This window comes from Ovis aries, chromosome X (genome assembly GCF_016772045.2).
Source record: "Ovis aries strain OAR_USU_Benz2616 breed Rambouillet chromosome X, ARS-UI_Ramb_v3.0, whole genome shotgun sequence".
Taxonomy (NCBI): Eukaryota; Metazoa; Chordata; class Mammalia; order Artiodactyla; family Bovidae; genus Ovis; species Ovis aries.
Genome location: NC_056080.1, coordinates 63,441,796 through 63,467,266, shown reverse-complemented (window position 1 = coordinate 63,467,266; position 25,471 = coordinate 63,441,796). Strand labels below are relative to the sequence as shown.

Sequence of the window (25,471 nt, the reverse complement as noted above, 5' to 3'; positions counted from 1 at the left end):
TTTCTATCAGCTCAGCTGGGAGTACTCAAATATCTTTCTGCTCACAGTTTCTGTGGCATACAATATCAAGAACTTAACAATTTGTGGAAGAATTAGGTCACCTATTTTTCATTCACAAAATTCATTTACTCCTAATAATTTAAAAGAAAACTATTCAAGATCTTGAGTAGGGATGACTTTCAGAGAAATATCACTCATCTCTATTGTCTCTGCTTGAACAAAAAGTCTATAATAGTGTACCACTACTTCATTTTTGCTTTGTATCTTTGTACCTGGAGGTATAATATTTTTTCAGCTAAATTCATTGGGAACCATCTATAACTGAGGTAATATTATATTGATGACATAACTTTTTTTATAATACAAATTCTACCCCTACATGTATGGTTAAGTTTTGCCTCTTCTTTACATAATCCATTTGAAGGGCACTTAAACTAAAAAAAAAATATTGAGATAATTGGAATTTGAATAATGATCAAATATTTGATGATATTAAGAAATTATTGGAATTTCCCTGGTGGTATGTGGCTAAGACTCCACACTCCTAATGCAGGGGTCCTGGTTTGATCACTGGTCAGAAAACTAAATCCCACATGCCACAACTAAAAGATCCCACATGCTACAACTAAGACCCAGCACAGCCAAATAAATAATTTTTAAAATTTTAAAAAATTATTATCTTTAAGGCATATAATGGTAATATAGTTATGATTTTTAAAGAATCCTTTTATCTTATAGACACACCCTAAAATATTTATGGATGAAATTATGTGATGTCTGGAATTTGCTTCAAAATAATATAGCTAGGTGGAGGTATCATTGAAATAAGATTGATGATGAGTTAATAATTACTGAAGCTAAGCCATGGATACCTGGGGGTTCTTTCATCTGTTAACACATGTAAACTTCTTTGAAATTTTCAACAATGAAAAGATAAAGAATAAAATAGGAAACTCAGAGACTAAACCTTGATAGCTAATAGAACATAAAAGCTCCTTGAAGGCTAAAAAGGGCTATTTATATTTATCTTTGTATCTCTGAAATCTAGGACAGTATCAGATACATAATAGTCACTCAATTTGTTTAAATGACTAAATATCAGTTCTTTATAAGAAGAGCTTATATTGGACTTACAGGGTACTTCATACTCCATGTAATTGCAATGCAGTCAGATCCCACTCATTAAAACTAATTAGAAGATAGGGAAAAAGAAAGGTATCTTGTTTAAATTAAGGACAAACTTAAATTACAGAATATTTAAAAAATATGCCTTTATTGTTTTCATGTAAATACAGTAATAAAGAACTCCTAAAAAATAAAGAACATCTACTAGCAATGTTTTAGAGGTCAGGACCTGATTTAACAAATAGATTAGACTAATTTAGGGGAAAAAAGACCTAATTCAGTGGAAAGAGAGAATTGAGTTCTAGGTTCAGATTTTTGCTAACTTCTGGTTTACTTTAGACAATAACAACTTATTTGACTTCTCTAAGGTTTATTTTCTTCACTTATTAAATAAAAGATGAACTGGAAAATTTTTAAAATTCTATTCTCTTCTAAAAATTTTTTTAGTATGAATTTATTTATTTTAATTGGAGGCTAATTGCTTTACAGTCTTATGGTTTTAAATTACAGTATCTACTTAAGTATTAACAATTTGTGTGCTAAAACTTTTTAAAGCAGTTTGTCTCTTAAATAGACTGTTCATTCCTTTCCATATCCTCATTCTTACTTGTACTATTTATTTACATTAATGACCCCTCATAGATTATTTTATATAGTCACTGAATTAAATGGTAAAGAAGTCAACTTTAGCTCAGCTTAAATTCAGATTAATGAAATTTATGTTAGGAGCTGCTTTATATAAAGTAGATGTCTATTGTTTATCACTTAGAAGGCGGCTAGTTTTCCTGAAGCACAGTCTGCATTGTATAATATTAGACATTCTCCTGATAAGACTAGTCTTACAGTATATTCTACCCTACTTAGTATAAACTTTTTTAGTTGAGTTAGCTAATACTTCCATATTTAATCCTTTGTTTAAACATAATGGGATGTTTTTCTCTGTTAAAATTTATGTACCCCACCTAAGGAAACTTAGGGCTTCCCTGGTGGCTCAGATGGTAAAGAATCCGCCTGCAGTGCGGGAGACCTGGGTTTGCTCTCTGGGTTGGGAAGATCCTCTGGAGGAGGGCATGGCAATCCATTCCAGTATTCTTGCCTGGAGAATCCCCATGGACAGAGGAGCCTGGCAGACCACAGTCGCAAAGACCATGGGATTGCAGAGTCAGACACAAACGAGCGACTAAGCATAGCATACAAGGAAGCTTAACAAAGGGTCAAAAGGCTTGAATGGTAGTAGTCTTGACATCGTCATTGCATGACCTTAGACAAATCATCCCCAATTTCCAGATCTGTTTTCTCATCTATAAAATTAAGGTTATGGATAAGTGATTTTTGAACTATATTCCTTAGAAACCTGAAAATTCTGTGCCACTGCCTCAGGGACCAGGAACTGAGGCTCTAGGCCTCTGCCCACGAATGGTTCAACCAGAGCAGCTACACTTCTGCCTATTCTTGTATATTAGAGTTTTATAAAATTTTATCTAAAACACAGGTTCTGGTTTCCCCTTTTCAAAAAAAAGTTGAAAATCACAGAGATCAGTACCTGCTCTCAAATTTTATGACCCTGTAATGTAAAACTTTATCAGTCATTGAAATCCTTTGCTTAAGAATAGGTGTAGAGGGGGAAGAGAGAAAAAAATCTGAGGACATTGGGGCTGAGGAACAGTATCCTATAATGGGGAAAAACGGTGTAAAATGATAGATTGGCACCTTGAGCAACAAAATTCACAATTTTGCATTTTCTTTGAGAAGCTCTCAGGTACAAATAGAGTCTCTTTTTGATACTTTTCTGTAGTAAAGCTTTGGAACAGCAGGAAAATACTCTTTTCTTTACTTTTTAGAAAGAAAGAAATGGATAGACTTTTGGCTTACTTCAATAGAGGTAAATATATCCTTGATTATTTTCACTCATTCATCTTGCCTCTGTCCTCTATTAATATATAAATTCTCCAAGTATATTGAGCACACTGTCTCAGGCTTCATGTTTGAGTTAAGCTTCATGTTTTTACTAACATTTGTCACAGCGATATACCTAGTTTCTTTATTCACAAGCAGAGAAACGTTTGCTGTCACTAGCATTCATCTCCAAATGTGATTTCAGCTCTGTTTTTATTACAGTTTTTAAAAAGACATTTCTGTTTTTTCCTTCCTCCCTCCCTACCTGCCTTCTATCTCTGTTGCCACTTGATTCTAACCTAGAAAATGAGCAGGTAAAAAAGGATCAAAACAAAAATACTCTGAGCCCCACTAATTTTTATGATCTCCGTATCAAATTCAGATTGTTTACTCTGTTATTTTGAGGCTGTCCATCGATCTATCTGGACTTCCCTGGTGGCTCAGACAGTAAAGCGTCTGTCTACAATGCGGGAGACCCCAGGTTCGATCCCTGAGTTGGGAAAATCCCCTGGAGAAGGAAATGGCAATCCACTCCAGGACTATTGCCTGAAAAATCCCATGGACAGAGGAGCCTGGTAGGCTACAGTCCACGGGGTCACAAAGAGTCGGACACAACTGAGCGACTTCACTATAGTCACTATTGATCTATCCAAGTCAATGTTATCTCTGTATACCAATAATTCCTGCCTGCCCACTTCATTCAGCTAACTTAAATACACCAAAAACTCCATATCTGAGAAATTCTATCTCATTTATTGCAGTCATTCACTTTTGTACTTCAAATATCTGTTAACAGGTTGTTAAATGTAACAAAGCAGTTTAGACACCACAGCTTAAGAGGAATGTTTACTGTTGGCATTCTTCTCTCTCAGAAGGGTACAAGAGTATGTAATAAATGTTTTCTGATGATCACAACAGATTTTGGTTCTTTACTTTGCTTGCTGTAGGAGTTCAGTAAGTAAATACTATGCCAACCTCTCAGTACTCTTCCAATCCTCAATCTCCATTTCAGTATTTTAAATGATTATTTCTGTTCTTTTTTTCCTTACACGTAAATCATATCTTTCTACCTCAGGTGGTGAATGATTGCTCTAATTAAAAATCTCTCCAAAGATATGTTTGTTCTCTAGAGTTTGAATTAACAGTTTATAAGAGCTTGGTAATGCTTTTTGTCATTTTAATTATTTTGGTATGTACTCATGTACACACACTGAAAAAGAACTTTCTAAATCCAGGCTCATGTCTGACTGTTTTTAAAGCAGGATTAACAACTCTGTTAGAGTATAAAGTAAAAGGCCTCAATATCAGATTTTCCTGTTTGATGCAGCACTCCTGAACCTTACTCAGTTATTTGAAGGAGAAGCTTGGACGTTAGCCTCTAAGATTAACGAAGCTCATTGGTTTCGAAAAACAGGTAAAAGGAAATTCTGTGGCTAAGCGAAACATTGTGGGGTGATAGAATCAGACAGATTCAAATTCTAGCTCTTAAATTTATAGCTATGGGTATAAGGATAACTTGCTTAACCTCAGTTTTACTATTTAATCTCAGTTTCACTATAAAAAATGGGGAACCTGGGACATACCATGTACTCAACTGTTAGTTTTCTTCATTTCCTATTGAAATGAATCTAAGAATAAAATAATGAATTAGAGCTGCAGGTCTCCAAGGTTATGTTCCTAAACTTGGTCTAGAATGCCCAATTTATCTCTAAATGTGAATCATGAAAAATAAACTACATGCAACAATATGAATGAATCTCACAAAAATTATGTTGAGCAAAAGAAGCCAGATGTTACATATATACTGCATGGATCCATTTATATATAGTAAGAAACAAAAAGCCAGCAAACTAATTTACAGTGTTACAACTCAGGATAGTGGTTACCGTTGAAGGGAGTAGTACTTGAAGAGAGTAGGTGGGATTGCTTCTGGGTTTCTGGTAATGATAAAGATTTTTGATCTGGATTGGTTACATGGATATTATATACTTTATGAAAATTCATCAAGTTATACAGTTATGAGTTATGTAATTAACTTTATGTAGATTCTATTTATAAAATTTACGCTCCAGTGATAAGTAAGCAAGAACAATTAAGCATCATTGTTATAAGGTTAACTGGTTCTTCATGAACCTTTTTCTGCTTTATGGGGTTTACTGGGTCTCTAGGAGAAAAGGGAATAAATACAGCAATCTGGCTTCTGGGAAACTTATGTGTATAATGGAAAATAGAAAACATTTAAATTATAGAAAAATTTAATGACTTTGATGCTTTAGAAGTTTGAAAAGTTATTTCTTGATACTTGCTTTACTGAATTTTAATTTTGATTTTTCAAGATAAAAATCATGCTGAATGTTGCCTGATGGGGATGTCCACAGCTCTATGAAAGATGTGAATCTTTCCATCAGTTTTCCTGAACGTTTGAGTCTAATATGCCTGTTTTTTGCTGAATTTTGACTTTCTTTCACCAACTGAAGTTGGTGAACTCTTCAATGTGATCGTCATTTTTTAGATGGATTCGTGTCAACTAAGAATTTATTGTATATCCCTGATTTTTAAAAAACTCAACATTATTGCCACTAGTCATTGTCCTAGAATTAAAGATTAGAACTAATAGAAGTCTCTAAGTTTACCTGGAAAAAATTTCTCTAAAAACCTAAAGTTAGCTTTTTTTAACCCTTGAGAAACCCTACATTAGTATGTTAATATTAAGGATGTGGAGATTATAAATCTGTGGAGATTATAATGGTACAGATTAAACAGTGAATTTTCATAATTATGTTATTTCATGTGATCATGTTTCATTCAGCTTGGAACTTGGCTGTGCAATGTGAGAAAGATCCACTGTCAATGAGAGAGTTTTTTGTACTTTCTTACAAGGTAAGTCTCTTCTAACAAGTATCTCATGTTTGAACCACAACGAGGATATGACCACTATGGCCATAGTCAAGGACTAAGTATAGAGTGAGGTTGGCTTTTAATCTAGGAACTCTTAATATACGTTTAAGCAGGAATGACCTAAGGAGAATTTGATCCCTAGAGGATATAATATGAGAACATGAGGTAGATTGCCCCATACCACAGTATCACAAACAACCATCCTGGAGTGTAAAGTTCTACCATAAGAGACTTACTCTTTTATCTTTGAAGGAATTTCAGTCTCTCAAAGTCCTATATAAAAATCTAACTATTTTTAGAAGGAAATACTCTAAGAAGTTGTAAATTGCCAAAACATTAGGAATAGTTCTGGATATAAGTCTATAGGAATATAGAATAGGTATCTGGGGACAACAGGAGGTTAAAAGGATGCTGAGAAGTTTAGATCTGTTTTATAACTTTTCTGAGAGCAAGCTCTATGTGTAAGGATTTGAGTTTGTTTTACAATTATAAGCATTTAAAAATAGTCATTAGCCTGCAAGGTAGAGGTTAAATGACAGACAAAGGAACAAGCATTGATGAGAGGATGAAAGGGGAAGTGGTAAAGAATATCCTTCATACACATTCAGGAGTATGAAATCTGTTATGTTGAGATAGATTAAATGTTTTAGAACTGGAAAAAACTATATAGGTAATCTAGCACAACTCCTTCACCTTATATATGAGTTGCCTGAGATGTAGAGATTGGGTATCTTGAAATGCTGTTTAGTCAAATGATGGTGATGATTATGATCACTAAATATTTGGGGAGAATAAGAAATAATGTTTGAAAATTTAAGTATAATTGCCATTTTAATGAGGTAAAATAAATCAGTTTTAGTTTTGACATTTGTGATAGCACCAGTAGAATTCCATGTTAGAATCCTAAGTAGCCTAGAATTTTATTGCACAATGCTGGGAGGTTATTTTTCGAGGTTAATTTGTGCTTTTATTTGCTAGCATAATTTGGCTAGAGTGGCCTACAAACTTTGTTGATCTTGTGTGTAATATGTATACACACATGAAAGGGAAACAAAAGTTTTGCCAAAAATGTCTACCCTCAGTTCACCATAGGGTTCACTTTAATAAGTGAGAGTAGTGTTGCATATTCTGTGGGTTTAGACAAAAGTACAATGATATATATCCATCATTATAATGTGATATACAATATTTCACTGCTCATAAAACTTATGTACCCTGTGTATTCATCTCCCCTCTCCCCCCAAACTCCTGGCAACTGTTGATCTTTAGATCATCTTTTCCAGAATGGCATGCAGTTGCAATCTATTTTTTCTTTTTTTTTCCTTGGAAAGAGAGGTTCAAAGTCTTTATAAGACTATCCATGGCCCACTCGTGTATGCACCTCACCAACTCTAGGTGGCAAACTTCTCTATTAAATACTGTAGGTTTTCTTCCAGTATTGAGCCCCACTGGTCCTACCAGCAACCATATCGAGCTACAGAGGGACATGTGTTTGGGTATTTGTTCATAGAAAGGCCACAAGTTTTGTGCCCCTTGTCACAATGAACCCAGATTCCTGTTGGGTGTGTTATAAACAGAGGAGCCATTTCTTCAGGCCCCCTACTCAGCACACCCCATGGGAGTTTTTTTCTAAAGCTAGAGTACAAGGTTTAATGATGAAGTTATCCTAATGCCTGTCAAGATTTGACATTGTCTCTTTCAGCCATGAACAATATAGGTACTAATTTCAGCTCTATTCAATGCAAAGGGAAAATCTATTTGCCAGGGGAAAAATCACGTGGAAATTACAACATAAGCCAAGAAGTAAATCACTAGATAAAGATACAGGGCCAAATGACAGTACTTGTCACTGGGAAAGACAGGAAAATTGTGAAGAAATACTTTTTAATCTCTCAAAAAGTGCTAAAAAATGAAAGTAATACAAAATTAAAACCATAAATCAGTGTTATAGCCGATATCATTGTTAAGGTGAGATGTGGTTTTCCAGCTGAATTTTGTCATTCAGACAGGATGTTGCTGATTTTCATTCTGATTGTTTGTGTTCACCTGGCAGAATTCTCCCTATTCATTGATGTTCTGGTTATTTCTTATCAGCTGTCCCAGTTTTGTCCTTCTGATCAAGTAATTCTGATTGCACAGAAAACATGTTTACTCATGGCAGCTGCAATTGATCTAGACCAAGGGAGAAAAGCTTCAACAGCTTTTGAACAGGTAATGTGCAACCTTCAAAGAAAATGCAAGCATTCAGTGTGCTGTTTGGTATGTTTGCCTTCCTTCATGTAATTCTTTTTGATTCTCTTTTTAGAATCTTTTCCTCCATTCTGGCAATATCTTGATTTCAAAGATGTATAATTCCTTTCTAAGGAAAGGTCATATTTGGCTTAGCCTCTTCTTTTAAAATGCCCCTTGCCATGGTCCACTCTTTGTGAATCTGCTTTTAAATATTCTTCATCTTCATCATCTCCCTGTGATCACAAGTGATCCATAGGTTGTTCTACTTCTGTTTCCTTTCACACATTCTCTAAGGAAACACATTTACTTCCACAGCATTTTTTTTCCATTTGGCTGTGTTGGGTCTTAGCTGCAACATACAGGATCTTTCATTGAGGTGCATGGACTCTCTGGGTGTGGCATGCACTTCAGTAGTTGTGGAACACAGACTTAGTTGCTCTTCATCATGTGGGATCTCAGTTCCCCAACGAGGGATCAAACCACATCCCCTGCATTGCAGGGCAAATTCTTAACCACTGGACCACCAGGGAAGTTCCACTTCCATAGTTTTGTTAGCCATCTGGAATTATTTAGCTGACTTGTTTGTTGTCACAAACTGGTTCCAAATTGGGAAAGGAGTACATCAGGCTATATATTGTCACCCTGATATTTCATTTATATGCAGAGTATATCATGTGAAATGCTGGGCTGGATGAAGCACAAGCTAGAATCAAGATTGCCAGGAGAAATATCAGTAACCTCAGCTGCCTGCAGTGAGGGAGATCTGGGTTCGATCCCTGGGTTGGGAAAACCCCCTGAAGAAGGAAATGTCAACCCGCTCCAGTACTCTTGCCTGGAAAATTCCATGGGCAGAGGAGCCTGGTAGGCTACAGTCCATGGGATTGCAAAGAGTCACACAGGACTGAGCAACTTAACTTCACATACGCAGATGACACCACCCTTTAGGCAGAAAGTGAAGAACTAAACAGCCTCTTGTGAAAAAGTTGGCTTATAACTCAACATTCAAAAAACTAAGATCATGGCATCCAGTCCCATCACTTTATGGCAAATAGATAGGGAAGCAATGGAAACAGTGACAGACTTTATTTTCTTGGGCTCCAAAATCACTGCAGATGGTGACTGTGGTATGGCAAAACCAATACAGTATTGTAAAAGTAAAATAAAGTAAAATTAAAAAAAAAAAAAAGACAGACACTTGCTTCTTGGAAGAAAAGCTATGATCAACCTAGACAGCATTTTAAAAAGCAGAGACATTACTTTGCCAACAAAGGTCCGTCTAGTCAAAGCTATGGATTTTCCAGTAGTCATGTATGGATGTGACAGTTGGACTATAAAGAAAGCTGAGCACCAAAGAATTGATGCTTTTGAACTGTGGTGTTGGAGAAAACTCTTTTGAGAGTCCCTTGGACAGCAAGGAGATCCCACCAGTCAATCCTAAAGGAAATCAGTGCTGAATATCCATTGGAAGGACTGATGCGGAAGCTGAAACTCCAATACTTTGGCCATCTGATGCAAAGAACTGACTCATTTGAAAAGACCCTGATGCTGGGAAAGATTGAAAGCAGGAGGAGAAGAGGATGACAGAGGATGAGATGGTTGGATGGCATCACCAACTCGGTGCACATGAGTTTGGGCAGGCTTGGGGAGTTGGTGATGGACAGGGAAGCCTGGCATGATGCACTCCATGGGGTCACAAAGAGTCTGCTGCTGCTGCTGAGTCGCTTTAGTCATGTCCGACTCTATGCGACCCCATAGATAGGAGCCCACCAGGCTCCCTCATCCCTGGGATTCTCCAGGCAAGAACACTGGAGTGGGTTGCCATTTCCTTCTCCAATGCATGAAAGTGAAAAGTGAAAGCGAAGCTGCTCAGTCGTGTCCGACTCACAGCAATCCCAGGGACTGCAGCCTACCAGGCTCCTCTGTCCATGAGATTTTCCAAGCAAGAGTACTGGAGTGGGTTGCCATTGCCTTCTCCACACAGAGTCAGACATGACTAACTGAACTGAACTGTTTATTGTCACTCAATTGCATTTGTTTTCTTTGACCCACATTCTTGAATATTTTATCATTCAGTTCAGTTCAGTCACTCAGTCATGTCTGACTCTTTGTGATCCCATGGACTGCAACATGCCAGGCTTCCCAGCAAGCAGGGTGACAATATACAGCCTTGACGTACTCCTTTTCCTGTTTGGAACTAGTCTGTTGTTCCATGTCCAGTTCTAACTGTTGCTTCCTGACCTGCATACAGGTTTCTCAAGAGGCAGGTCAGGTGGTCTGGAATTTCCATCTCTTTCGGAATATTCCACAGTTTATTGTGATCCACATTAACTCAGTTTTTTTTTTCTTTTAAAAAAATTTTTTTAATCTTTTTAAATTTTTTTTATTTTATTTTTTTTACTTTACAACACTGCACTGGTTTTGCCACACATTGACATGAATCCACCACAGGTGTACATGAGTACCCAACCCTGAATCCCCCTCCCACCACCCTCCCCATATCATCTCTCTGGGTCATCCCAGTGCACCAGCCCCAAGCATCCTGTATCCTGTATCGAACCTAGACTAGCGATTCATTTCTTACATGATAGTATACATGTTTCAATGCCATTCTCCCAAATCATCCCACCCTCTCCCTCTCCCACAGAGTCCAAAAGTCTGTTCTTTACATCTGTGTCTGTTTTTGCTGTCTCTCATACAGGGTTATCATTACCATCTTTCTAAATTCCATATATATGTGTTAGTATACTGTATTGGTGTTTTTCTTTCTGGCTTACTTCACTCTGTATAATCGGCTCCAGTTTCATCCACCTCATTAGAACTGAAACTCAGTTTTAACAACAAGAAAACAAAATATCTACTTTTGCCTGAATCCCACTCTCAGCTTAAACCTTACATCTTTTAAGGAGATAGCAACATCAATATCTCACTCTCTCATATACCAGAGTATTCACTGATTTGTCTTTAGTTCTTTCCTTCCTTCTTTCAAGCTAGGAAAGTTGTCACCAAATTGGACTTCTAGCATGTTTGTATGATTTTAACTTCTGGATCTGTTTTTTTTTCTCTTGAAAGTGAAAGTGAAGTCGCTCAGTCGTGTCCGACTCTTTGCGACCCCTTGGACTGTAGCCCACCAGGGTCCTCCATCCATGGGGTTCTCCAGGCAAGAATACTGGAGTGGGTTGCCATTTCCTTCTCCAGGGGATCTTCCCAACCCAGGAATCGAACCCATGTCTCCCGGATTGCAGGCAGATGCTTTAACCTCTGAGCCACCAGGGAAGCATTTCCCATACTTGCCAGCTTCTTTTATTTCCAATTGGTACAAAATCCTTCTTGCTGCTTATTCTGTTCCTTCTGTTAATATGTTCTTTTATATGATTCTTCACATCTGAAACAAGCTATCAGTAGATCTCTGCCAACATATTTTCTTTCCTTTCTTTTCCATTATTGAGTTCAACTCAAAAAAACATGTGAGTACCAAGCACTCTGCTAGTTACTAGAGATAAAGAATATAAAGTCCTTGTCCTGAGTAGTAAAGGGACCACTTTTTAGAAACTTTTCCATAGTAAAAGAAGATAAATCTACAAGCCTCAGAGCAAAACCAAAATAACCATTTTGCTTCTTTATAAGTAAGGGTGTTGTCAAACTGAAATTCATTCCAAACAAACTGAAATGTCAGGGTTTGGAGCAGAAAAAGGCTTATTACAAGGGCCATGCAAGAAGAATGAGTGTTTCGTGCTCAGAAGACCTGAACTCCCCAGTGGGTTTCAGGGAAGTTTTTATAGGCAACATTTGGGGAGGTGGCACTGCAGAGTGTGTAGCTCTTCTCTGATTGGCTGGTGGTGAGATAATAGAATGGTCATCATCTCAGTCTGATATCAGCCTTCTGGTTCCAACCAGTTGGGGTCCACATGCTTGTCCTCAGCCTAAGGTTATCATCCTCCACCTGGATAGAGGCCTTAATTCCTGTAGAAGAACTAATCTTGTTCCACTGTGGACAGAGTACATACTTTGTCTGACTTCACGTTATTTTGAATGTATTTGAAGTTTGTGTTGTGGTCTAACATATGGTCTGTCCTGGATAAAGTGCCATGTGTGCTTGAGAAAGAATGTACTTTGTTCTTGGGTTGATGAAAATGGTCCATGTATATCTTTTAGGTATAAAAATAAACTTTTCATAGTTTTACACAGTATTTTAAAATAAGAAAAGAAAGAAGAAATATATTATCAGTACACTTTGTTTTTTCATTTGTATTCAAATTGCTATTGGTGTCACTTGCTTTCAGCCTGAAGAGCTTCTCTTAGCATTTTTATAAATGGTTCTGCTAGCAAAAAGATGCAACTTTTTTTAATCTGGGAACTTCTTTGTTTTTCTTTCAGTTCTGAGAGATAATTTTGCTGGGTATTAGATTCTTGGTTGCCTGTTTTCTTTCATCACATTGAATATGTTATCCCACTGCCTAATCAATATTCTACATTTCCTAACATTGTCATCTTGCCTTCCTTTTTTAAGTGTGGTTTTCTTTAATTGTTTTAACATATTTGAAACAGCTGCTTTGAAACCTGTGTCTGCTAATTTCCAATATTGGACCTTTCAAAAGTCAGTTCCTCTTGCTTACTTTATTCCTGTGTATGGGTCATACTTTCTTGTTTCTTTGCATATTTTATAATTCTTTGTTGAAAACTGAACATTTTGCATAGTATTTTGGAACATCTTTGGGTACTGATTCCCCCTCTCTGGTACTTGTTAATATGTGCTTGTTTGTTTGATTAGTGACTTGTCTGGGCTAGTTCAGTGCAGTCTTATTTCTGCAGCTGTATAGTAGTATAGAGCTTCTAATGTTATTCCTCAGAGATCACAGTCTTTGCCTTTGCAGTCACCATGACCCCTCCCCTGGAAAGGAATGAAAGTAGTTTTAGCAGGGTTATTTTTTAGTATCTCTTTCCATGATCACCTTGTTAAGCTTCTGAGTGGTCTTCTATTGGTATCATACACAGGTGTAAGTCTTTATGAATTACTAGGTGACTGGTGTGTGTGTGTGTGCGCACGTGTGTGTACGTGCACATGCACACACATGCACATTTGAAAATACTCTGGTATAAATTGCTCCACAATCTGATCCAATTAACGTAAGGCCCCTTTGAAGGGGTAAGTAATCTTAGCTTTCTTTTCCCCTTAGTTATCTCTGTAAACTTGTATTCTGCTGTTTGGCTTGTCATTATCACTGAGTTACCAGCTTCCTCTTAAGCGCCCACACCAAAATCTTCACTATTTTTATAGTGTCTTTAGACTTGAACTTTCCCAAGCTCTATTTCAATAAATGTCAGTCAGTCTCCTTAGGGTGACTACAGAGCTCACTCTTCTAATGACCTTCCTCTCCTCCTGAGCAGAAACTCTATACACTGCTTTGGAGCTAGAGGCAGGGACCATGACCCATTTGTATCAGAATGACAATACAGCTCTGTAAGTCAGGAGCTAGCAAAAGTCATAGTCCCTAACATTCTTAACTTGCCTCTTTGAGCATGGAAACTCTCTTATAAGGAAGCTGAGGTGAGGGCAGTTGTGACCCAGTATTTTCAACTGCAGTGCTTGGGGGGACTGGGTAGAAGAAAAGAGTGCCAGGCTTCTTAATTGTGCTTGTTTATAATAGAACTTGGGCTTCCCTGGTAGCTCAGCTGGTAAAGAATCTGACTCCAATGCAGGAGACCCTGGTTCAATTCCTGGGTCAGAAAGTTCCCCTGGGGAAGGGATAGGCTACTCATTGTAGTATTCTTGCCTGGAGAGTCCCCATAACAGAGGAGCCTGGCAGGCAACTAAGCACAGCACATATTCACGCAATACAGATCTTGGGGAGGGGAATGAGAAGTCCTGGCAACATGCCCCTTATGGTCATCCCTAGCCTGGAAGCTGAGGGTATAGTGAGCCTTATCTTCTTGGTTATACCCACCTAAAGTGCTCTTACATCATACTGAACTGGGGAGGGGAGTTGGCCAGATCATGGCTCAATGGCTACAGGTACTCACTGTTCTTACTGAGACTTTAGTAGATTTCCTGGAATAGATGTTTCCCCATTGGCTATTAATATATGCCCTTAGGGCAATTTTCTGAGACTTTACATGATCATGTTTTAGCATTTTCACCAGTTATGGTAATTTTGCTGGGGAAGAGGATCCATAGATCTTCTCATATCACCATTTTAGAAGCAATTTTCTTCTGTCCTAGATTATTAAAATTGATGATACTCAAGATTTTCTGTTTAATCCTCAATTTCCTATAAGTTAAGTGATTGTGCTATGCATCTTAAACAGTGCTGTTATGTCAATTGTACCTCAGTAAAACTAGGGGGAGAAAAGGAAAGAGAAAAAAATAGAGGCTAATATTTATATATAAATCCAGAAATACTCAGTTTATACTTCCATTTTTCTAGTTTAATTTTTTATTGCTTTTAATGATATGATTTTTATTTGCTTAAAGTTTTGTTTGGTTGAGACTAATTTTCTCATCACTTTCTTACCAAACAGACCTGCTTCCTAAATCGTGCACTTGATCTGATCTGTAAATGCAGAGACATCTGGAATCTCCTGAAAACAACAGGTACAGTGGGACTGGGAGTATGGTAACATGGTTATAAAGGGTGTTTCAGATCTGAATAACCTAGTCTTTTATCAGCAGAAATTTGTGCCACTAAAATACTTGATAACCAGCCAAATGATCCTTTAAGAACTAGCTTTTCCCCTCTCTATGTTTGTATTTTGTATTTTAAATCTTTGACACACTACTTAGAGTAAGAATATTTTTTTAATATTTATTTATTTACTTGGCTGTGCCGAGTCTTAGTTGCAGCATGCAGGATCTTCAGTTGTGGCATGTGAGATCTAGTTCCCTGACAAGAGATCAAACCTGGGCCCCAGCATCGGGAGCAAAGAGTCTTAGCCGCTGGACCACCAGGGGACGTCCCAAGAATATATTTTATCTTCATTTTCATTGTAGTATTGAGTATAAAAATAGTACCATCATTGTTCAATATGACTTTATTGCTCTTAGGTCACTGGATTTGATATCTAATTTAAACAAATTTTGACTTTGACTAAATGTAGGGTACAGAATCTTCCAAACCACAATGATAATATCAGATACTGTTAACATTATGTAATGAAATAATCTGTGTAGTAGTAAACCATTTGAAGCTATATAGTAGCTTGCTATGGTTTCCTAATTAAGGATGGTATTATCATATAGACTATTTTATTGTGTCCATCTATTCTTGTTTTAGTTAGAATTTTTTAAAAATCTATACGTACTTAATTGAATTTCATGCCTTTTATTTTTTATTAATTAATTTATTTACTTTGGCTATGCTGGATCTTTATTGCTGTGCATGGGCTTTCTCTAGTTGTGATGAGTGGAGGCTACTCTTTGTTACAGTACACAGGCTCTTGTTTCAGTGGCTTCTCTTGATGTGGAGCACAGGCTGTAGGTGTGCAAATTTCAGTTGTTGCAAGCAACACATAGGTTCAGTAGTTGTAGTATGTGGGCTTTAGGGTGCATGGGCTTCAGCACTCAGGCTCAATAGTTGCTGCCCATGGGCTCTAGAGCTCAGGCTCAGTAGTTGTGGGGCACAGGCTTAACTGCTCTGTGGCATTTGGAATCTTCCTGGACCAGGTATCAAACTTGTATCCTCTACATAGGCAGGTGGATTCTAATCCACTGTGCCACCAGGGAAGTCCCAAATTGCATGCCTTTTAAGCTTCTCTAGAGATCATCACATGGTTTTTCTCTTTTGAAGTATTAATATATTAAATTATAATAATAATACATTTCTTGAAATTAAGTCATCATTGGATTTCTGGAATAATCCATTTGGTCATGGTGTATTATTATTTTAAAAAATGGTGAATTTGATTTACTTATATTTAAAAATTATTGGGCTGTCATTTTAGTGTATATTCATGATACCTTTGATGAATGTTTATATCAAACTATAGGAATTATAAGAAAGAACATAAACATATTAAATTTAATTCACCTATCTCAATCTATGGCAGGCATTTAGAAGAATAAAAACAATAAAAAGAAAAGAGAGAAAATACCTAAACAACATACTCAATATGGAAGATTTAATAGAAATATACCAGATAGCCTGAAAATATACATTATACTCCAGTACTCCTGCCTGGAAAATCCCATGAACAGAGGAGCCCTGGTAGGCTGCAGTCCATGGGGTCGCTAAGAGACACGACTGAGCAACTTCACTTTCATTTTTCACTTTCATGCCTTGGAGAAGGAAATGGCAACCCACTCCAGTGTTCTTGGCTGGAAAATCCCAGGGACGGTGGATCCTGGTGGGCTGCTGTCTATGGGGTTGCACAGAGTCGGACATGACTGAAGTGACTTGGCAGTGGCAGCAGCATCCTGATAATATAAAACTCATTTTCTTTTCATGTGCCCTTTGAACATTTACAGAATTGATCACAAGAAAAACCTGAATGGAAAAAAAAAACCTGAATAAATTCTAAAACATAAAAATAAAACAAATAGCATTATCTGACCACAATGCTTCACAATGCAATAAAACTAGAAATTAATAATGGAATTAGGAAACAGAATCCTTTACCACTTGGACATTTTAAAAAACGAAACTAACTATGGAATATCTGGGCTTCCCTCCTGGCTCAGTGGTAAAGACTCTGCCTGCCAATGCAGGAGACTTGGATTTGATCCCTGTATCAGGAAGATCCCCTGGAGAAGGAAATGGCAACCCCACTCCAGTATTCTTGCCTGGAAAATTCCATGGATAGAGGAGCCTGCCAGGCTACAGTCCACTGAGTTGCAAAAGAGTTGGACTTGGCTTAGCGACTACACAACAGCAGCAGCAATATGAAATATCTAGAAAATGATACTTAGAATACTTCATAACAGAATCTAAATTACTAAAGTCGTGCTCAGAGTGAAATTCATACGTTTAGTGCCTTTTATTTAAAAAGTATATCAGAATGCTAGCTGTCTACTGAAAATGTTTTTTCACTCTAGGAACACAGCTAGATTCTCTTTATATAGCTATATCTATCTATGTCATTAGAGACTTGCAAATTTAAACAATAAGATACTACTACACACTTATTAGAATGACAAAAATTCAGAACACTGACAACACCAAATGCTGGTGAATATGTGAAACAACAGGAATTCTCTCTCATTCATTGCTGACAGGAATGCAACATGGTATAGCCACTTTGAAGGACAGCTTGGCAGTTTTTTACAAAACTAAACATACTCTTGCTATACAATCCAGCAGCAGTGCTCCCTGTTATTTATGCAAATAAACTGAAAACTTATGTCCATGAAAAGACCTGAACATGGATGTTTATAGCAACTTCAGTCACAATTGCTAAAACTTGGAAGCGACCAAGATATCATTCATTAGGTGAATAGTCAAATAAACTGTGGAATGTCCTAACAATGAAATATTGTTCTGAACTAAGAGGAAATGAGCTATTAAACTACTACTAAGTGAAAGAAGCCAGTCTGAAAAGGCCACATACTATATGATTCCAACTATGTAACATTACAAAAAAGACAAAACTATGAAGACAATAAAAAGATCTTTGGTTGTCAGCATGAATTGAGGAAGGAGAAATAAATAGATAAAACACAGGAAACTTTTAGGGCAGTGAAACTATTCTGTATGATACTACAGTGGTATATACATGTTATTATACATTTGTCAAAATCCATAGAATATACAATGCCAAGAGTGAATACTAATGTAACATGGAATTTGGGTAAAAATGATGTGTCAGTGTAGATTCACTGATTGTAACAAATGTACCACTATGGTGCAGGATGTCAGTAGTGGAGGACGTGGTGTGCAGTGGGGGATAGGGTATATATGGGAATGCTCTATACTTTCCACTCAATTTTGCTGTGAACCTAAAACTGTTTAAAAGAATGGCTATTATTGAAAAGACAAGGGAGATGTGGAGAAAAGGGAATTCTTTTGCACTGTTGATGGGAATGTAAATTGGTACAGCCACTATGGAAAACAATGTACACGTTCCTCAAAAAAGCACAAATAGAGCAACCATCTCCAAAAACCCCAGTACTAAGTATATACCTAAAGGAAATGAAATCACTGTTGCAAAGAGGTATCTGCATCCCCTTGTTCATATCTCACAGTAGTCAAGACATGGAAATAGTCTAAGACTGAGTGAATAAAGAAAATATGACATACATATATATGTATGTATATATATGTATATGTATGCACACACACAGTTAACTACTTGGCCTTATAAAAGAAAAATCTTGCCATTTGTATCAACATGGATGAATACCTGGAGGACATTATGCTGAGTGAAATAAGACAGAAAAACACAAATACTATATGACCTAACTTATATGTGGAATCTTAAAAAAAAAATCTCATAGAAACAGAGAGTAGATTGTTGGTTGCCAGGAGCAGGGGCATGGGGAAACATGTGATGGTGGTCACAGGGTACAAACTTCTAGATATAGGATGAATAAGTTTTGAGAAACCTGATGTACACTACCGTGACTGTAGTTAACAATACTGAATTGTATACTTGAAAGTTGCCAAGAGAGTAAATCTTAAATGTTCTCACCCCACACACACACAAACACAAATGGCAACTATATGAAGTAATGGATATGTTAACTAGCCTTATTTTGGTAATCATTTCACAGTATATACATGTATAAAATCATGACATTGTACACCTTAAATATACATAATGTTATATGTCAAATACATCTCAATGAAGCTGGAAAAAATCCAGCAATATATGAAAAGAATTATATGCCAAAGAAGACCACTAGGTCTCCAAGGATGATGGATTATTTGTTGTGGTTGTTCTGTTGCTCAGTAGTGTCCTACTCTGCATCCCCATGGACCACAGCATACAGCACACCAGGCTCCCCTGTCCTTCATTGTCTCCTGGAGTTGGATCAGATTCATGTCAATGAGTCAGTGATGCTATCTAACCATCTTATCTTCTGTTGCCTCCTTCTCCTTTGCCTTCAGTCTTTCCTGGCATCAGGGTCTTTTCCAGTGAGTTGGCTCTTCAGTTAGGTGGCGAGAGTATTGGAGCTTCGGCTTCAGCACAGACCTTCTAATGAATATTCAGGTTCACTTGGATTGAATGGTCTGATCTCCTTACAGTCCAGTGGGCTCTCAAGAGTACTCTTCAGCACCACAATTCAAAAGCATCAGTTTTTCTGCACTCAGCCTTTTTTATGGTTTAGCTTTCACATCCATACATGACTACTGGAAAAACCCTAGCTTTGACTATACGGACCTTTGCTGGCAAAGTGATGTCACTACTTTTTAATACACTATCTAGGTTTGTCATAGCTCTCCTTCCAAGGAACAAATGTCTTTTAATTTCATGGTTACAGTCACCATCCACAGTGATTTTAGAGCCCAAGAAAATAAAATTTGTCACTGCTCAGACTTTTTCTCCTTCTATTTGCCATGAAGAGATGGGACCAGAGTCATGATCTTAGTTTTTCGAATGTTGAGTTTTAAGCCAGCTTTTCCACTCACTTTCACCTTCATCAAAAGGCTCTTCAGTTGCTCTACACTTTCTGCCATTAGAGTACTATCATCTGCATATCTGAGGTTGTTGATATTTCCTCAAGCAGTCTTAATTCCAGCTTGTGATCCATCCAGCCTGGCATTTTGCAAGATGTACTCTGCATAGAAGTTAAATAAGCAAGGTGACAATATACAGCCTTGTCATGCTCCTTTAACAATTTTGAACCAATCAGTTGTAATCAGTTGTTCCATGTCTGGTTCTAACTGTTGCTTTTTGACCCACATACAGGTTTCTTAGGAGACAGGTAAGGTAGTTTGGTATTCCCATGTCTTTTAGAATTTTCCACAATTTGTTGTGATTCACACAGTCAAAGGCTTTAGCATAGTCATTGAAGCAGAAGTAGATGTTTTTCTGAAACTCCCGTGCCTTCTCCATGATCTAATGAAGAGTGGCAATTTGATCTCTGATTCCTCTGCCTCTTTGAAACCCAGCTTGTATATACATCTGTAAGTTCTCTCTTCACATACTGTTGAAGCCTAGCTTGAAGGATTTTGAACATAACATTGCTAGCATGTGAAATGAGTGCAATTGTACAATAATGTGAACATTCTTTGGCATTGCCCTTCTTTGGGATGGAATGAAAACCAACCTTTTCCAGTCCTGTGGCCTCTGCTGAGTTTTCCAAATTTGCTGGCATATTGAGTGCATCACTTAACAGCATCTTTTAGGATTTGAAATAGCTGGAATTCCATCACTTCCACTCGCTTTATTCATAGTGATGCTTCCTAAGGCCCACTTGACTTCACACTCCAGGATGTCTGGCTCTAAGTGAGTGACCACAATGTTGTGGTTATCTGGGTCATTAGGGCCTTTTTTGTATACTACTTCTGTGTATTCTTGCCACCTCTTCTTAATCTCTTCTTCTTCTGTTAGGTCCTTACCGTTTATGTCCTTTACCATTCCCATCCTCACATGAAATTTTCCCTTGATAGCTCCAACTTTATTGAAGAGATCTCCAGTGTTTTCCATTCTATTATTTTCCTCTATTTCTTTGCATTGTTCATTTAAGAAGGCCTTCTTATCTCTCCTTGCTATTTCTTGAAACTCTGCATTCAGTTGGGTATATCTTTCCCTTTCTCCCTTGCCTTTCTCTTCTCTTCTTTCCTCAGCTATTTGTAAAGCCTTCTCAGAAAGCTACTTTGCCTAATTGCATTTCTTTTTCTTTGGAATGTTTTTGGTTGCTACCCCCTGTACAATGTTTTTGAACCTCCATCTATAGTTCTTCAGGCACTCTGCCTACCAAATCTAATCCCTTGAATCTATTCATCATCCCCATCGTATAATCATTAAGGATTTGATTTAGGTCAGACCTGAACAGCCTAGTGGTTTCCTTTACATTCTTCAATTTAGCCTGAATTTTGCAATAAAGAGTTCATGATCTGAGCCATAGTCAGCTCCAGGTCTTGTTTTTGCTGACTCTATAGAGCTTCTCCATCTTTGACTTGGAAAGAACATAATCAATCTCATTTTGGTATTGACCATCTGGCGATGTCCAGGTATAGAGTCACCTCTTGTGTTGTTGGAAGAGAGTGTTTGCTGTGACTAGTGTGTTCTCTCAGCAAAACTCTGTTAGCCTTTGCCCTGCTTCATTTTGTACTCCAAGGCCAAACTTGGCTGTTATTCCAGGCATCTGTTTATTTCTTCCTTTTGTATTCTAATCCCCTATGATGAAAAGGACATCTTTTTTTGGCATTAGTTCTAGAAGGTCTTATAAGTCATCATAGAACTGTTCAACTTCAGCTTCTTCAGCATTAGTGTTTGAGGCATAGACTTGGATTACTGTGATATTGAGTGGTTTGCCTTGGAAACGAACAGAGATCATTCTGTCATTTTTGAGATTGCACCCAGTACTGCATTTTGGACTCTTCTGTTGACTATGAGGGCTGCTCCATTTCTTCTAAGGGATTCTTGCCTACAGTAGTAGGTATAATGATCATCTGAATTAAATTTTCCCATTCTCGTCCATTTTAGTTTACTGATTCCTAAGATGTTGATGTTCAATCTTCCCATCTCCTGCTTGACCATGTCCAATTTACCTTGATTCATGGACCTAACATTCCAGGTTCCTATATAATAGTGTGCTTTACAGCATCAGACTTTACCTTCACCACCAGACACCAGACACTGAACATTGTTTGTGCTTTGGCCCAGCCACTTCATTCTTTCTGGAGCTATTAGTAATTGCCCTCCACTATTCCCCAGTACCTCATTGGACACCTTCTGACCTGGGCAGCTCATCTTCCAGTGTCATATCCTTTTGCCTTTTCATACTGTTCATGGGGTTCTCTAGGCAAGAATACTGGAGTGGGTTGTTATTTCCTCCTCCAGTAGACCATGTTTTGTTAGAACTCTTCACTATGACCCATCTATCTTGGGTAGTCCTACAGGGAATGGCTCATAGCTTCAAGCTCTTTCACCATGACAGGGCTGTGATCCACAAAGGGGGACATGGGATATTCAGTTCAGTTCAGTTGCTCAGTCGTGTCTGCCTCTTTGCAACCCCATGAACCATAGCACACCAGGCCTCCCTGTCCATCACCAACTCCCGGAGTCCACCCAAACGCATGTCCATCGATTCAGTGATGTCATCCAACCATCTTATCCTCTGTCGTCCCCTTCTCCTCCTGCCCTCAATCTTTCCCAGCATCAGGTCTTTTCAAATGAGTCAGCTCTTCTCATCAGGTAGCCAAAGTATTGGAGTTTCAGCTTCAACATCAGTCCCTCCAGTGAACACCCAGGACTAATCTCCTTTAGGATGGACTGGTTGGAGTCTCCAAGGGACTCTGTCAAGAGTCTTCTCCAACACCACAGTTCAAAAGCATCAATTATTCAGCACTCACCCTTCTTTATATTATTCAGCCATAAAAAGGAACGAATTTGAGTCAGTTCTGGTGAGGTGGATGAACCTAGTGCCTGTTATACAAGGTAAGTCAGAGAAAAATATCATACATTAATGCATGTACATGAAATTTAGAAAAATGGTAGTGATGAACCTATTTGCAAGGCAGGGATAGAGATGCCAACATAGAGATCAGACTTGTGGACACAGTTGAGAAAATAGCGCTTTGGACGAATTGAGAGAGTATCATTGAAACATATACATTACTATATATAAAAAAGATAGCTAGTGGAAAGTTGTTGTATAACACAGGGAGCTTAGCCTGGTGCTCTGTGACAACCTAGAAGGGTGGGATGGGTCGAGGGGTGGAAAGAAGTTTCAAGAGGGAGGGAATATAGGTATACTTTTGGCTGATTCATGTTGTTGTATGGCAGAAACCAACACAACATTGTAAATTGTAAAGTAGTTATCCTCCAACTAAAAATAAATTTTTAAAAGAGAAAAAGGACATTAGATTAAAACTAAGGGAAAATCAAAGAAAAGAATTTGTTGTTTCATCTAGTAAATCTAATTTGTTGGCATACAATAGTTCATAGTAATCTCTTGTAATCCTTTTTATTTCTGTAAGGTCAGTTATAATGTCCCCTCTTTTGAAGCCTCTCTTTGAATTACTAGGATCTGATTCTAATAATGAATCTTCTCTTATTGTCAGTGTAGCTAAATTTTTTTCAGTTTTGAAAATCTCTTCAAATTGTTGGTTTCATTGATTTTCTCTATTTTTCTATCCTCCAATTCATTTTTCTTTGCTCTTTATTACTTCGCTTCTCTAGTAACTTTGAATTTGTTTTGCTCTTTTTTCTAGTTCCTCATGATTTAAAGTTGTGGTATTGCTTAAAAATTTTTCTTCCTTTATGGATATTTATAGTTACAAGCTTTCCTTTCAGTACTGCTTTTACTACATCCCATAAATTTCATTATGTTTTGTTTTTGTTACCAACCGCCTCTAGGTATTTTTCTAAGTTATCTTTTGGTTTTTTCCCCTTTGGTCCAATGCTTGTTGTTTAATTTCCACATACTTGTGACTTTTCCAGTTTTCTTTCTGTTATGGATTTCTAGCTTCTCCATTATGGTTAGAGAATATACTCTATGTGATTTTAGTCTTATTAAATTTATTGAGACTTATTTTGTAGCCAGATATGTGATCTCTACTGGAGAATATTCCATTAGCACTTGAGCGTAAAGATTTTCTGCTGTTGTTGGGTGGAGTATTATATATAACGTCTGTTATTTCTAATTGGTTTATAGTGTTGTTGGCATCCTCTATTTCCTTGTTCATCCCCTATCTACATATTCTATCCATTTTTGAAAATTATTCATAAAATGTATGATTTATGTTTATCTGAAGGTAAACTAGGTACACTAGGAACAGAGAAGACAGTCAAAAATCTCCAGGAACTGCCTATAAAGAGTAAAATTTCTGAAATTTTTATATTAATATTTTACCTATAAAAATTTAACATAGAGAAGGCTAAGCATCTCTTCTGATTTTGAAAGTCTTCTCATGCAACTCTTAGCAATAGTAACCCATCAAACAAACCTAATTATTTCTTATATTTTCTCTCTTTATGAGGAGAAAGAATGAATTTTTGCGGTTTTCCAGGGGCCCTTTTAGAAATTTCAAAGATAATTTTAGGTTTAGAAGATATCCTGAAAACATTGTTTTATATTTTCTGTATTTGGGATGTGACTTTTCAGGGCAAAATTAAGAGTTGTTAGAGGCAGTTGGGCACTTGATTAAAATACAATTGTGGGTGCCTGAGAAACAGTACTTGGTTACCCATCTAAGCAAAATGACAGTAACACATTTACAAATAAGCATAGAAAATAACACAATTCTAAAAAACTTTAGCTCTTCAATAAATGAGAAAACTTTTTTCTTAATCTTTTTGTCATTAAGTGATCAAAAATAAAGACATCACAAAGATAATAAAGATCAAAAAATTATTCTAGTAAAACACAAAATCTGCTATCTGGGTAGATTACATACAAGGCAAAGAATAAACTTTTATATTATAAGTGAAACCATCATTTAATAAACTAAGGAAGCAAGCCCATCAAAAAAAGATAACTTTGCTCCATTCTAATACATTACAGAGCTTTATTTTAGACTCAGGTTTAAACTAGGGCAAATGAAATTTACTTTCCAGATTTGTCCTTCATTATGCTCTTTTATATTCTTGAACAAACTGACAACCTTTTAGGGGATCTGCCTGTCAAAACTAGTTTTATGAAAAGACTAAGACAGTTTTTCAGAGGCTACATGATGTGTGATACTGTAATAAGATCGGATGCAGAGGAAAATACAAGAATCTAGCTTATTTCTGTTAAGTCAGGCATTAAGGAGCTTTTCAAAACTGTGAAACAATTTTCTCATTCATTTTTTTAAATTTTATTTATTTTTAATTGAAGGATAATTGCTTTACAGTATTATGTTGGTTTCTACCAAACATCAACATGAATCAGCTATAGGTTTACCCATGTCCCCTCCCACTTGAACATCCCTCCCACCTCCCTCTTCTCATTCACTTTGAAAAATAGTTACTTTTTAATTGACATTAACACACAGTGACTTCATCTCAAATTAATTCAATTGGGAAATATATTTAAATTTTGTTTTAATTTCTAAAATGGTAATTATCAATAGTTATAACCTGCATATGAAAAATCTCTTTGATAATTTTTTCAGAGTACATGGGGGTCCTGAGAACAGAAAGTTTGAGAACCACTGATTTGGAAGTAAACTATTTTTTCCTTTAAAAACAAAGGCACATATCCATTTGATGCTATTGCTCATAATATAATCTCAACCAC

General features: G+C 37.0%; 1 protein-coding gene and 1 non-coding gene across 2 annotated transcripts in view; one reads left to right on the top strand and one right to left on the bottom strand.

The window, feature by feature from the left end:
- TEX11 (testis expressed 11) overlaps nt 1-25,471 on the top strand; it is a 242,760-nt gene that overhangs the window by 174,409 nt on the left and 42,880 nt on the right. Inside the window, exons 21-25 of the mRNA XM_015104932.4 lie at nt 2,967-3,007; nt 4,349-4,435; nt 5,831-5,901; nt 8,014-8,130; nt 14,668-14,740. Of these exons, the coding sequence (XP_014960418.1) occupies nt 2,967-3,007; nt 4,349-4,435; nt 5,831-5,901; nt 8,014-8,130; nt 14,668-14,740 (389 nt within the window). The remainder of the gene's footprint in view (nt 1-2,966; nt 3,008-4,348; nt 4,436-5,830; nt 5,902-8,013; nt 8,131-14,667; nt 14,741-25,471) is intronic.
- Nucleotides 7,406-7,534, bottom strand: LOC114111836 (small nucleolar RNA SNORA11). Its single transcript, XR_003587574.1, has one exon. It is a non-coding gene; the product is annotated as a small nucleolar RNA SNORA11 (small nucleolar RNA).